Source organism: Anastrepha ludens, chromosome 6 (assembly GCF_028408465.1).
Source record: "Anastrepha ludens isolate Willacy chromosome 6, idAnaLude1.1, whole genome shotgun sequence".
Lineage (NCBI taxonomy): Eukaryota > Metazoa > Arthropoda > Insecta > Diptera > Tephritidae > Anastrepha > Anastrepha ludens.
The window spans coordinates 82335763-82349637 of NC_071502.1; the positions used below are offsets into that span (position 1 = coordinate 82335763).

General features: G+C 39.9%; 1 protein-coding gene across 1 annotated transcript in view; it reads right to left on the reverse strand.

The window, feature by feature from the left end:
• Positions 1–13875, reverse strand: part of LOC128867138 (hemicentin-1) — a gene marked incomplete at its 5' end in the record, with an annotated part of 225193 nt that overhangs the window by 131038 nt on the left and 80280 nt on the right. The window contains 2 exons of the mRNA XM_054108237.1: positions 5688–5832; positions 12052–12203. Coding sequence (XP_053964212.1) covers positions 5688–5832; positions 12052–12203 — 297 coding nt within the window. The remainder of the gene's footprint in view (positions 1–5687; positions 5833–12051; positions 12204–13875) is intronic.

The following is a 13875-nucleotide window of genomic DNA, read 5'->3' on the forward strand; positions in this document are numbered from 1 at the left end:
CCGTACAAGCACTGAAGATGCCGAACGTCCTGAACGCCCAGTTGAGGTCTCTATACCCGAAACAATCGAAAAAACAATCACGATATGGTGTTGTCCGACCGAAGATTGAAAGTGCGAGAGATTGTGGAAGCCGTAGGGATCTCGCATGGTTCAGTGGTTTCAATTTTGAATGATCACTTGGGCATGAGAAAGCTTTCCGCAAGATGGGTGCCGCGTTTGCTCACAGTCGACCACAAACGCAATCGTGTAACAACTTCACAGGAAGGTTTGGCGTTGTTTAATCGCAATATGGAGGAGTTTTTGCGCCGTTTTGTAACCGTGGACGAAACATGGATCCATCACCACACACCAGAGACCAAACAACAGTCAAAACAGTGGGTTTCTAAGGGTGAATCGGCGCCAAAGAAGGCCAAGGTGGGTTTGTCAGCCAATAAAGTTATGGCGACTGTTTTTGGGGATGCACGCGGGATTATCCACATTGACTACCTTCAAAAAGGAAAAACAATCAAGTGGGAATATTATACCAACTTATTGGGCCGATTCAATAACGATTTGAAAAAAAAACCTACTACATTTGGCCAAGAAAAAAGTTCTTTTCCACCAAGACAATGCAAGGGTGCACACTTGTGCAGTTGCCATGGCAAAAATCCATGAATTGGGCTATGAATTGCTCCCTCATCCACCCTATTCTCCAGATTTGGCTTCGAGTGACTACTTCTTGTTCCCAAACCTGAAAAAATGGCACTTGGTGGAAAAAGATTTGACTCCAATGATGATGTCATCTCGCAAACAAACGCCTATTTTGAGGACCTCGATAGATCATATTTTTTGGAAGGGATAAAAAAATTGGAGAAGCGTTGGACAAAGTGTATAGAACTCAAAGGAGACTACGTTGAAAAATAAAATGATTTATTTATCAAAAAGTCTATGTTTTATTCCAAAAGTCACGGACTTAATTTTGGTGTATCGCCGAGATTCGAACCTACGTTCTCTCTGTGAATTCCGAATGGTAGTCGAATGGTAGAAATTTTATTTATATCGCTTAAATTTGATCGATTAAAATATTGGGCAAAAGGTAATTTTTATTTGATTTTTTTTTTTAGAAGATCAGATGGCTTCGTAGGTAAATGCCTGAACAGGCTACTTGAAGACAATAAACTTTAGACTTTGTCTTCTCAAGCCAACAAATCGATATCTCCTATTTTATTACAGCTTTACTATCTTGACTGCCTTGCACACTTTGAATCCTCAGCCATTCACAATGTTCCATATTTTATTAGAGAGGCCAAGTGGTTTCACGACATTGTGATAAGTGGAGAAAAAGTACCGGGAATTGTTCAATAAATCGCAAAATAACTTTTCAATCATCAAAATTTACTTTGTCGCCTTCGAGCTACACTCGAAACAACACACATATGCCAACGATTGGTCCACTCATCAAAGCACTGCTTAAATGCGTTTGAAGAGATCTTCTTCAGCTCCTTCAGCAAATTCTTAGCGGCCTCTATCAACTCAAAACGGCGTCCGCGCAATATCAGTTTAAGTTTTGGGAAAGGAAAAATCAAAGGGAGCTAAATCCGGTGCATACGGTGGTTGTTCGATGACATTTGTCGAGTTTTTGTTCAAAAAAGTGTTCACAATATGAGCTTTGTGAGACGGTGCATTATCATGGTGTAAGATCCATGAGTTTTTTTCTCAACGCACATTCTCTTTCAAACGTCCCATAGCTTCCAAATAATATTCTTTATTTAGTGTAGACCCATTTGGAATGAATTCCTAGTACACAACACCATGATAATCAAAGAAAACGAGTAGCATGACTTTGACTTTTGACCGACTTTGAGGTATTTTTTGGGTTTCGGCTAATGTGGATAGTGCCATTAAGCCGCCTCTTGACTGGGTTGCATGTTAAACCCATATACCCTAGTCTCATCACCTGTTATGATACGCTGGATAAAGGTTGAGTCCGAGTTCACTTGCTCAAGCATGTCTTCAGCAACCTTCTTCCGATGAATTTTTTGAAAGAAATTCAAGTCTCTTGGAACGAGTCGAACGGCCACGCGTCTCATGCCCAATTGAAGGTGTAAAATGTTGCGAATTGATTTGTGAGACACACTGCCTCCCTCAAACTTAAATGATGGTTTTTCAGCACCATTTCCTGGACCTTGTCGACGTTTTCATCCGTTGAAGACGTTGATGGGCGACCAGATCGGGGCAAATCTTCCACGACTTCTCGGCCCTTTGAAAAAGCCTTACACCACTCGTAGACCCATGTTTTTGATAAAGCACACTCGCCATAGGCTTCTTGCAACATTTGCAATGATTTGGCATACAAAATCCCGTTCAGAACACAAAATTTGAGACAAATTCTTTGTTCGATATTTTTATACATAGTGAATGTCGCAAAGCAAACCTGTTGACTGATATATACAATAGGATGAGTCGATTTGTGGGGAGGCAAAAAACTCGCCCAATGCTCTGTGAAAATCATATTCTAGGGATCAAAATAAGAGACTTTGCCGAAGGAACCATACCTCTAAAACGAATTCTGTTCCCAATTGGGTGGAACTTTCTAGTTTCTTTTCTCATGTAAAGGCTAAAAATGGTGATATTTTGAAATGATTGTATGGGGAACCCACCAGGGGAGTTCCAGGGGGCGTGCCACTGGTATGGGTGGATCGGCCGTCCAAAGTTATTGGGGGTCGGTCATACATTTGGACTCGATTGGAGCACTCTAAATGGGTCAACGTGGGATTTTTCGTTCGACCCAAATTGGGGGGCATCAGAATTCGTTTTAGAGGTATGGTTCCTTCGGCAAAGTTTCTTATTTTGATCCCTAGAATACGATTTTCACTGAGCAATGAGCGATTTTTAAATCGACCCGCTCTAATACACAAATATACTTTTTTTGACAAAATGGGCCTTCTGCGCTAAATTTCTCTCAATTACAAGTGAGCGCATACATCGACGGCTTTTGAGTCTTCGGTAACCTGCCATGCCGGCACGATTTGCAAAACAATTTTGAATATATGTGAAAAAAATAAGAAAAATGATTAGGCAATCTCCGCAACATGTCTCTTAAATATCCTTCAATTTGCAGAACATTCCTGTACATTAGACCATACCACGAACTCTTTAGACATATCATAAAGGGTGTATCCGTCCATTTAATTGTTGTAGTTGAGTATCTAAGAATGTTTTCGGTGCCCCTTTTGCCACTTCGGAAAAGTCGAAACCACCCTTTACATGTTGTATTTGATGGAGCATGATTACCGTTGCGACAGGTTTCAGCTGCACTTTTCATTAAAAGGTAATAATGAAGCCCGCAAATGCTGTTTTTTCGGGGCGAACGTAAACATTTTTGACGTCAGATAAAAAAGACCTTTACGCGTCAAACGAATGTCAACTACTCGATCGGGACCTCGCACATACACGTCCAAGTCACCAGTATATTACGAGGGGTGCCCTTTATATGTCGGGATTAGAGAACAAAAACAAATTTTAATCATCGAAAATCTCTTTATTGTTTTTCAAAATATTCTCCTTGAAGATCTATACACTTTTGCATGTGTTTGAACCAATTGCCGAAGCACTTTGGCCACTCTGAATGAGTTACCTCCAAAACATGCATTCTGAATGCCGCAACCGCTTCTTCAGGTGTCGAAAAACGTTGACCTCTCAGTTTGTTTTTTACGTACGGGAATAAAAAGAAGTCATTCGGTGCCAAGTCAGGACTATACGGCGGATGACCCTTTAATTCGATGTTTTGGGTGCTCAAATATGCAGTTGTTTGAGCCGATGTGTGAGAGCTTGCATTGTCCAGGTGAAGAGTGATCCGTCTTTGGCGATTGGTTTTCCTAATTTCTTGGAAGACAACTGGCAAACAAATGGTTGTCTACCACTCAGAATTTAATGTTCTGCGTTGTTCTAGTGGTACGGTTGCGACATGCCCAGTTTTTCCGTAAAAACAGGCGACCATTTGCTTGGAAGTGCTTCGTGCGCGAACAACTTTCGTTGGATTTGGCTCACCTTGAAACAGCCATACAGTCGCCTGCTGTTTACTTTCGGGCTCATACGCGTAAATCCATGATTCATCACCTGTCACGACATCATAGACGTGTTTCGAAGCCCCGCGATCGTATTTTTTTAGCATTTCCTTCGGCCAATCGACACGAGTCTGTTTTTGAGCGATTGACAAATTGTGTGGGATCCAACGCGAACGAATTTTTTTGACAGTCAAATGTTTATGCAACATTGAATGTATGCTGGTCCCACTAATTCCTAAGATTGTCTCAATCTCACGATAGGTCACATGACGATCTTGCAATATCAGTTCGCCCACAGCATCAATGGTTTTCGTAACAACAACTGATTTTGGACGACCTTCACGAAATTCGTCTTGGAGTGAATTACGACCACGATTGAATTCACCATACCATCGATAAACACTGGTCCTTGATGGAGCTTCATCGCCAAAAAATGAATTAAGTTCATCCATGCAATGTTGCTGAGTTAATCCACGTCGAAAGTTGTAAAAAATAATCGCACAAAAATGTTCACGATTTAATTCCATTTCTGGACCGAGATGAATCTTTTGAGTTACTGTAAACAACACAAATAGCGCTGGTATTTCAAAACGTTCTGAGTACGTAAAAGCCAAAAAATGTCAAACTTTGCGATACAGCTGTCAGTTGCCAGATTGCAACACCAGGGTTGCCAAATCCCAACATATAAAAGGCACCCCTCGTACTAGAGCGAACACAAAAATAGTATCAGCAGCGACACCTCTTTTATGAGAGCGGAAACTTATTCCCATACAATAATTAAAATTCTATTCGATTTATTTGTTTGAGCCAATAGTTGCGAGCTTAACTGTTTCTTTCACGCCATCGGAAGACTTCAGTGATGCGTCGTTCTACAAGTTTCAATCAAATGCCATTCATAACAATGATATATTTAACTGAATAAATTTTTTGTGTGCCTACTCTACCTTTGTTAAAAATTACAAAAAAATATGTAATTAAACTAATTTTTCCCGTCCAAAAAGAATTTAGAATAAATGCCTTTTTGAGGCCTCCGAAAGCAGGCTTTCCCTTAATAAACATTTCACAAAGCGGCAATCTTTCTCGTAAATCATTCAAGTTTCACTTTCTTAAGCTCCATAGATATATTTCTCATTACTTCCTTCTGGTATTATTATAATAAAGCGCTGATTGCTTCAGAATGCGCATTATGCGCTGTCACAACTATGCAACGTCAATTTTTATGTGCTCACTGCGCTGCAACAATCTATAATATAATGCTGCACATACTAATACACATGTACGTTTACATAAGTGTGTATGTAAGGATATACACATTCCGTTTCATTGTGCATTTTTATTGAATGCGTAAAATTACACCGAATCCTGGTTAGCGAGGGAGTAGCAGATTGCAAATGGCAGCTATTTCCCACAACCGCAATAAAATCAGCTGCAAGTACAACTGCAGCTAGAATAACTTTCTGTGTGAATGTGCGTATGATGTAGGAATAAAAACTTCAGTGCAGTATTTGCAGTGACAGCAATATTCTGCTTTAGTTGCAAATTGCAGTTACTGTTCCGAGCTGCGAGTTACAACTCAGCCATTGCTTGTCACATTGGTGGCGGTAGGTGCATTTGTAGCTGGGCAATCAATAATAAACTTACGGTAAATATCCAATTTCCAACCATCCTCCATGCCCGACTCCGGTATCATGCTCTGCTCGGCGCGACACGACAGGAATTTGCCACGATCATCGATGGTTGGCGTAAAAGTCAATGTTGACGTTGTCATATTACCATCAGGACTCGACTGCAACAATAAAAAGAAGACCAAAATGAAATGAACTGAATTTAGTGAGCAGTCTAATGATGATCATAGCAGTGATAACGATGATGATGAGGAAGACGATGATGATGAGGGAAAATTACAATAAAATAAAATTTAAATAAAGGAGAATGGCTTAGCAATGGTTGTGTGGGAAATGATAAAGGACACATGCATTAAGGATACTTATACATACTTACAAAACGTGTGTGTGTGAAACAGTAGTAAAAGCAAAGTGCTGATAAAGTAGTAAATAGGGAGCGAGCAGCGTATGGAAAATGTCGCTGGAGTACGAATAACCCCAATGCAATGCAGCGCAAAAAAGTACAATAAATGTCAGTGCGGTGACGGCGACAAGGGAAATTTTGCCGAAAACAAACAAACCGGTTAAGAAATGGACGAAGGGGGTGAAAGTAAAAGCATATAAATAGAGTTTTGTTGAGATTGGTATGACAAGCGAGAGGCTGCCATGAAGCGAGGCGAAGCGGTGTATTCATATCGAGATTGGAGTAGCAGTCGAAACGTACTTGCATGCAAACATACACACATACATACATATGTACATGTATACATATATGTACAATAGATATGCATGTTTGTTATGCTCATACAAAAACCTTTCAACGCTCCTGTCAGCGCAGCGAAATTTCACCTAAAATGACAACTCAAATATGCAACGCAAATTTTGTTGACAAAAGCAACAAAAGTCTTAGTAGCAGAAGCACTAGCCAGGAGGGGGTTATGGCTGCGGCGGCATCACGCGCAATGCAGTCCAGCCAGCCGACCATCCAACCAACAGCCAGAAAACAGTTCGACAGACAAGCGAACAGATATGCAAACATATCAGCAGTACAGGAGTTCCCTCCTGTTGGCTGCACACTTTTCCACATCAGTGTACCCAAATTGGAAAAACATATTAAAATATGCAAATGGCTGCCGCACTCGCAACTAAACAACCACACAAAGCGCAGCAGTGTCAAAATGAAGCTGATATCGATGCAGGAAAAAATATGACACTTTCGATTGGAATCTTTAGCTGCTTTCGTGATTTTTAGTATGATTTCGTTTTTTTTTTTTTCGCCTCTGCTTTCTTGGCACACGATCTGAGGAATTCATAAATATTTTACTCCCACTCAATATGCGTTCTGTAAGAATAACAGCACTTTGTATGCGTGTATGTATTGGTAATCGCATATTCTCATGCAAGTCGGAAGTGTCAAATGTGTGCCTGCGTTTGAGTTTTATTCATGTGAAAAATAACTCGAAATATTTCCGAATCAAAAGTAAAAAGAAAAAACGCAAATATTGAATTTCGCATCTATTTTTTTATCAACGCTTGTATATGTGTGTGCATGAAGTGTGTTTAGCTATCGCATATGCTGCTGCGGTTAGCATTTTAATAAAGTCGATAAGAACGAAAATGGGATTTCAATAAAGAGGAAAAAACAAACAATGCCAGTGAAGCCTTTATATGGTAGAATAGATTATTGCAAATAAAAATTTTGATGTGCGGCATAAACAACTGAGGGAATAAAATTTTAGGAGATATTTTTTCTACTTAAATACTAATATTGTAAAGAGCAGACGAAATAACCCATTACCACGACTAATGTGCTTATATACCTGCAGAATTGCAAAATAAAAGAAGCACCATGAAGAAATTTCCATTTTAATATCTATGTAATACACTGTGCGACAGTATATCGCTGTCATGGGAAAATAGAAATACCTACACAGAGCTTAGCTGTCGAAAGGCTAAATTTTTAGTTTCACAGAATTGTGAATGTTATTACAAATGCGATTGAAAGAAAAGAATACTGTTCTGCAACCTTTCTTGACGTACAACAAGCATTCGACCGAGTTTGGCATATGGGACTACTCTTTAAAATTAAAAAACTTTTATCAGCACATTTTTACTTAGTGCTTAAATCTTATCTAAGCGACAGGCACTTTTATGTAAAGCACCAAGATGCGTCATCTGAAATATATACTATCAACGCAGGTGTGCCTCAGGGTAATGTTTTAAGCCCAGTCTTGTATACGATATTTACTTACGACATGCCGACAACAGAAAAGGTAGAAGTGGCGACTTTTGCTGATGATACAGCCTTCATCGCATCTAGTGAGTCACCTGCAGAGGCCTCCTCCCTGGTACAAAATCACTTACACACTTTGGAAACTTGGCTCAATAAATGGAAAATTAATATTAATCATGAAAAGTCTATTCATGTTACATTTACACTAAGAAGAGAACAATGTCCTCCAGTGTATCTAAATGGTCATCAAATTCCTACTAGCGACACAGTGAAGTACTTGAGAATGCATCTTGATCGACGCCCCACATGGAAAAATCATATTAAAGCTAAGCATCAACAGCTTAAAAATAAAACCAAAAGAATGTACTGGCTACTTGGTGGCAAATCTCAACTTAGTCTGGAAAACAAGGTTAGATTGTATAAAGCTATATTGAAGCCTACATGGATCTACGGTATACAGCTTTGGGGAACTGCTGGCAAGTCCAATGTGGAGATTTTGCAACGCTACCAGTCAAAGTCCTTACGAACACTTGTTAATGCACCTTGGCTTATCAGAAACGAAGCCATACACATGGATCTAGGTATTCCATTTGTTAAGCGAGAAATCTCAGTATATTCTAACAGATAAATTGAACGATTTTCAAATCATGTAAACACAAATGCTATTTGCTTGTTGGACACAACCAATGAAATTAGACGATTAAAGCGCAATCATGTCTTAGACTTGCCATTCATTTAAATTTGTCAATTTAATAATAATAATAATAAAAGAACAAAAAAAAAAAAAAGCAAAAAGAGCTAAATATGAAATTGTTAAAATGCTCCAATAAATTTTAAAATTCTAATATAAGTTATACATGAAGTAAGTTATACAATTTTCGAGTAAAAATTAAATATCTAATAACAAAAAATATGCATAAGAATTGTACAAAGAAAAAATTCTATAGTTTTCTCTATACTTTTGCACCAGTGTAAATACTATGCTGTCATTAGGTAATAAGATCTCTTTTGCTGAATACCTGTATTCTAAGATAGATTGCAAATAAAGTATTTCCATTTAAAACAAAAAAAAACAAAAAAAAAAAAAACAAAAAAAAATTACGGACCAGAATTCGAAAGAAAGATTCGAAAAATCTATATTTCTACCCTTTTTTTTGGATGAAAAACTATTGTAAAAAGTCTAAAGTAAATTTTAGCTTTATTACTTCCTGGTTAAAAGAATATTAGGCCTATTACATTTTCAGAATATTGAAGGAAAAGGATATTTATAAGTAAAAAAAAATTCCGAACTTAATTCATAGTACCTTTTCAAATGGGATAATTCATATATGGATACCAAATTTATTGATTTTTCGATTCCTGGGCTTTAATTGAAAAAATACAGACTGAACTCTAGTACGAATACTGCGCATTTGCTTATACGGGGTGTGTTCAAAAAAGCATCGCGAATTTTGTATTTTCGCAGGTTACGTATATTCGAATTTCGATTTTTTTGTGGGGATATGTTGGACATGTATCTCACTCATGCCGACGTGTTCGGCTATTTTGAATTTTCAGTTAATTGTTGACAGCTACTTTGCTTGCACGTGTATCGACTCGTCTTCGAGTTTTACTTATTGAAAAAGATGAATCAAAGAATCTGTATCAAATTTTGTGTGAAAAACGATTTTAAATGCGCGGATGCATTCCGAATGTTGACTGTTTCACACGGAGAAGCTACTTTGGACCAAAGCAACGTTTATCGGTGGTACCAAATGTTCTCAGCAGGCCGAGAAGATGTGAACGACGAAAAGCGTGCCGGACGCCGGAGCACTTCAACAACAAACGAAAAAATTAATGAAGTGAAGAAAATGGTATTGGCCAATCGGCGAATCACCGTTAGAGGAGTTGTTGAGAATCTCGACATATCGATTGGTTCGTGTCATTCGATTTTTTTTTCAATGATTTGGGCATGAGACGGGTCGCCGCGAAATTCGTACCAAAACTGCTCAATTTCGACCAAAAGCAGCATCGCATGAACATTGCGAGGTTGGACTCTGTCCGCGACGAGCCAAATTTGCTCCAAAGGCTCATAACTGGTGACGAATCGTGGGTTTATGGTTATGACGTGGAAACCAAAGCTCAATCATCTCAATGGAAGCTGCCGCACGCACCAAGACCGAAAAAAGCGCGTCAAGTACGGTCGCGTGTAAAAGTTTCGCTTACCGTTTTCTTCGATTGCAGGGGCGTTGTGCATCATGAGTTCTTGCCACAGGTTAAAACGGTCAATAAGGAATATTACCTGCAAGTTGTGCTCAATTTGCGTGAAGCAATGCGCCAGAAACGCTTGGCTTTGTGGAAGAACAAAATTGGGCTCTTGTATCACGATAACGCCCCTGCTCACACATCGTTGCTTGTGCGCGACTTTTTGACCAAAAACAACACACTAATTATGCCACAGCCACCGTATTCCCCAGATCTGGCCCCCTGTGACTTTTTCTGGTTCCCGAAACTTCAGAGCCCCATGAAAGGACGACGCTACGCTACGATTGACGATATAAAGACGGCATCGAGAGAAGAGCTGAACAAGATAAAAAATGATTGTTTGAAGTGCTTCGAAGATTGGAAAAAACGTTGGCACAAGGGCATAATATCTCATGAGGACTACTTTAAAGGGGACAAAATAGATATTAATGAATAAATAAAATTTGGAAAAGCACAAAATTCGCACACCTCGTATATGAGTATATGAGAAGTGGCAGTGCAATGCATAGTAGAAATCCAGTGAAACAGCCCTTGAAGAATTTTAGGGAAAGATTTTGCGGAAGCTGTATGAATATTCATGCGTTAGCGATGGCGAATATCGCAGTCAATGGAGGGATAATCAGTATGAACTTTATAACGACATAGACAAAGCGCATGGAGGTAAATACAGGGTGACCGACGAGAATCTGACGTTTTTGGGATGGCTAGTACTCTGCTGGTGAGGGGAGTAGGGAGTCGAATTACAAGCCAGTAAACTCGCCATTCGATGCCGTTTCAGTAGCTATGGAGCGGTGGACGGTTGAACATCGCATGTTTGCGTATGACTCATTTGTGCAGAATGGCGGGTCTGTTATTACCGTGCAGCGACTTTTTCGTGTGCGTTTCAATCGTGGGCGGTGTGGAACCGTTCCAAGCCGCAACACGATTCTCAGTTGGATTTGGAAAATATTTTTTTCCAACAGGATGGTGCCACCGCACACACTGCTCGTGTGTCCATGCAAGTGATTCGAGGCATGTTCCCTGAAAGCTTAATTTCACGTTTTGGCGACATCCCGTGGCCCCCGAGATCACCTGACTTGGCACTTGTGACTTTTTTCTGTGGGGGTATCTCAAATCACGTGTATACTTTCACAGACCCCGCACATTGGCAGAACTGAAAGAGGCGATCAGGAAAGAAGTGGCTACAATTGATGTTGAACTGATGACTCGTGTGATGGCCGATTTTTGGAGAAGGCTGGAAAACTGCATTCAGGAGGATGGGCACCACTCACCCGACGTAATTTTTCACAAATAATATTCATCTTCAAATGGCATGTCATGACAAAGAATTTCGTGTATTAAAATAAAATATTTCATTTAAAATAACTGTGTACTGTTCATTTCAAAAACGTCAGATTCCCATCGGTCACCCGTTATAATACAACACTTCCGCTGGCCGGGTCATATCCAGCGAATGGATACTGACACTTCCACCATGAAATTATTTGAAAGGAATAGAAGTAGAGAAGCACCTGGCTTCACTTGGTGATTTTAACACTATCCATTTAGTGTACTCAGCTAAGTTAAAGATTATCGCATAAGTCAAGAAAAATAAGAAGGCTATTAGATGCAGAGAAGAAGAAAATGTGAAGAATTACCATATATTTGGACTCATTTTGGCATCTAAATAACTGCTAGTACCAATACATTGTTAGTTCAAATTAAAATACTATGACCTAAGAACTTCCTGCAGGAGCAAATTTATGGCTACGGTAGTTTATTTAATGTTTGGAATTTGAAGTCGCGTGAAAAATAGTTAAAGCCGAAATTTTTACAAGCATATGTGATTTGCCTATGAACCGATTGAATGAATCTCTAATTTAAATTGTAAATGCAAATGTTGCTAAATAAAATTAAAAGTATTTGAATTTAGTGAAACACTCACCTCTTCGCGTGTATCCTTCATCATTGTGCTGCCCTTCCACCACGTAATCGTCGGCGCCGGACGTGAACCGATTACCATGCACTTCAACGGATATGGGTTATCGGCCGATAGGGGCCTATTTTCGCCCTGTAATTTCACAATCAACGGCCGCACTGCGTTGGCGGGTACATAAAAGCATTAAAAGAGAGGAAAAGAAACAAAAAACCGAGAGGCTTCATTATAAAAACTGAATTCGTTGACATTTTAACATTTAAAACTTCGACAGTATTTTTTGTGTCTGTTTATGTATGTATGTGTACGTGTATGTATGTGTTGGTGCATTGAAAGTGACTGTACCAGTTATTACAAAATCGATAGTAGAGCGCCGTGCCAACGAATAGCACAGGGTGTGAACAGGAATGGGACAATCACAAATAATTACGCCAATAAAAAAGAATTATGCGCCAACGCGTCGCAACAAAATAATTTCACGCTACAATAAAAATCAAATACAATTTCATAGGCAAACCAGTCGCCGCGCCAGCTCATGGATGGTAAGTTGTTATAGTTGTTGCTTTTTGGTAAAGTAAATTTGTTGTCGCTTACAGTGCCATTCTGCGGCACTTTTTGAGGCAAGCAGTTACGTCTGCTATTTATTGTTCCTTTTTGACTTTAAATTTTGTATTATTTATTTACTTTTCATGTTGGTTTTTCGTGCAACGGTGCTGCCAATGAGCACAATTTTGTATTTATTTCGGTGTGTGTAGCTCAATTAGTGGCAAGTTAAGAAGTCTGAGTTCAGAAAAAATCGATTCAGTCCCTTCATAATACTCGCCGACTGACCCAAAAGTTACTGGTTATTTGATTACTTCATTCATTTTCTCAGCTGCTCTACACGAGTACTCTCAAAAAGTAAATGGGAAGTTAATTTAGTAATTACTAATTCTGTATACTAGGTTAGGTTAGGTTAAATGGCTGCCCTAGCTAAAGGGCTCACTTGGACAAATGTTAAGAAATTCGTCCGTTGTGGTGCCGTACATGGGAGGAAAAAGGAGATGGGAAGGAAGAAGGAGCCTTGGGATTAGATACGATGATGACCATACATTTTACGACGGCGCCGACGGGGGCTGATTTGCGTTCGTAGTTAGCCGTAACAAGCTATTGATGAACGTCACCAAATTTATGGTATTTACACCGGCTATATCCGCAGGCGTAGCCAAAAAGTGAGAGCTCAGAAGGTCTGAGTCTTTGCCAGACGATAGCAGGGCAGCTGAGAAGAAGGTGTGGAGATGATTCCACCTCGTCCTCAGACAAATTCTGCAGAACGGACTTGAGGCAATCCCAAGTCACACGGCATGAACACCTAACGGACAATGTCCGGTAAGGATGCCTACCAAATTTGAGAACTGGGCTTTGTTAGCCTTAGGAGTTCCCTTGAGCGTCCCCGATCTACCCGTGGCCAGAAGGATCTCGCGACCTTGCACGTTTGCGCACTATCCCAGCGCTCGCTGACTAGACTCGAGGCCCATCTTTCCAGGAGCAGACCACCGGTTCTCAGGGGAACCCCAATTCTCTCATTTCGCGACGAAACCGTCTCCAAAGTTCCCTGTCTAGCCAGCTCACCAGCCTAGCAGTTTCCCTCTATGCCGCTGTGCCCCGGAACCCAAATGAGCCTGATGGTGAAGTAATCGGATGCAATCGAGAGAGAAGCCAGACATTCCCCGACCAATCTCGAACGCACTAACAGCGAGCCCAAAGCCCTAATTGCCGACTGGCTATCGGAGTAAATATTTACTTCCTTAACGGTAATTACCGAATTAAGCAACCAGTTCACCGCTTCCTTAA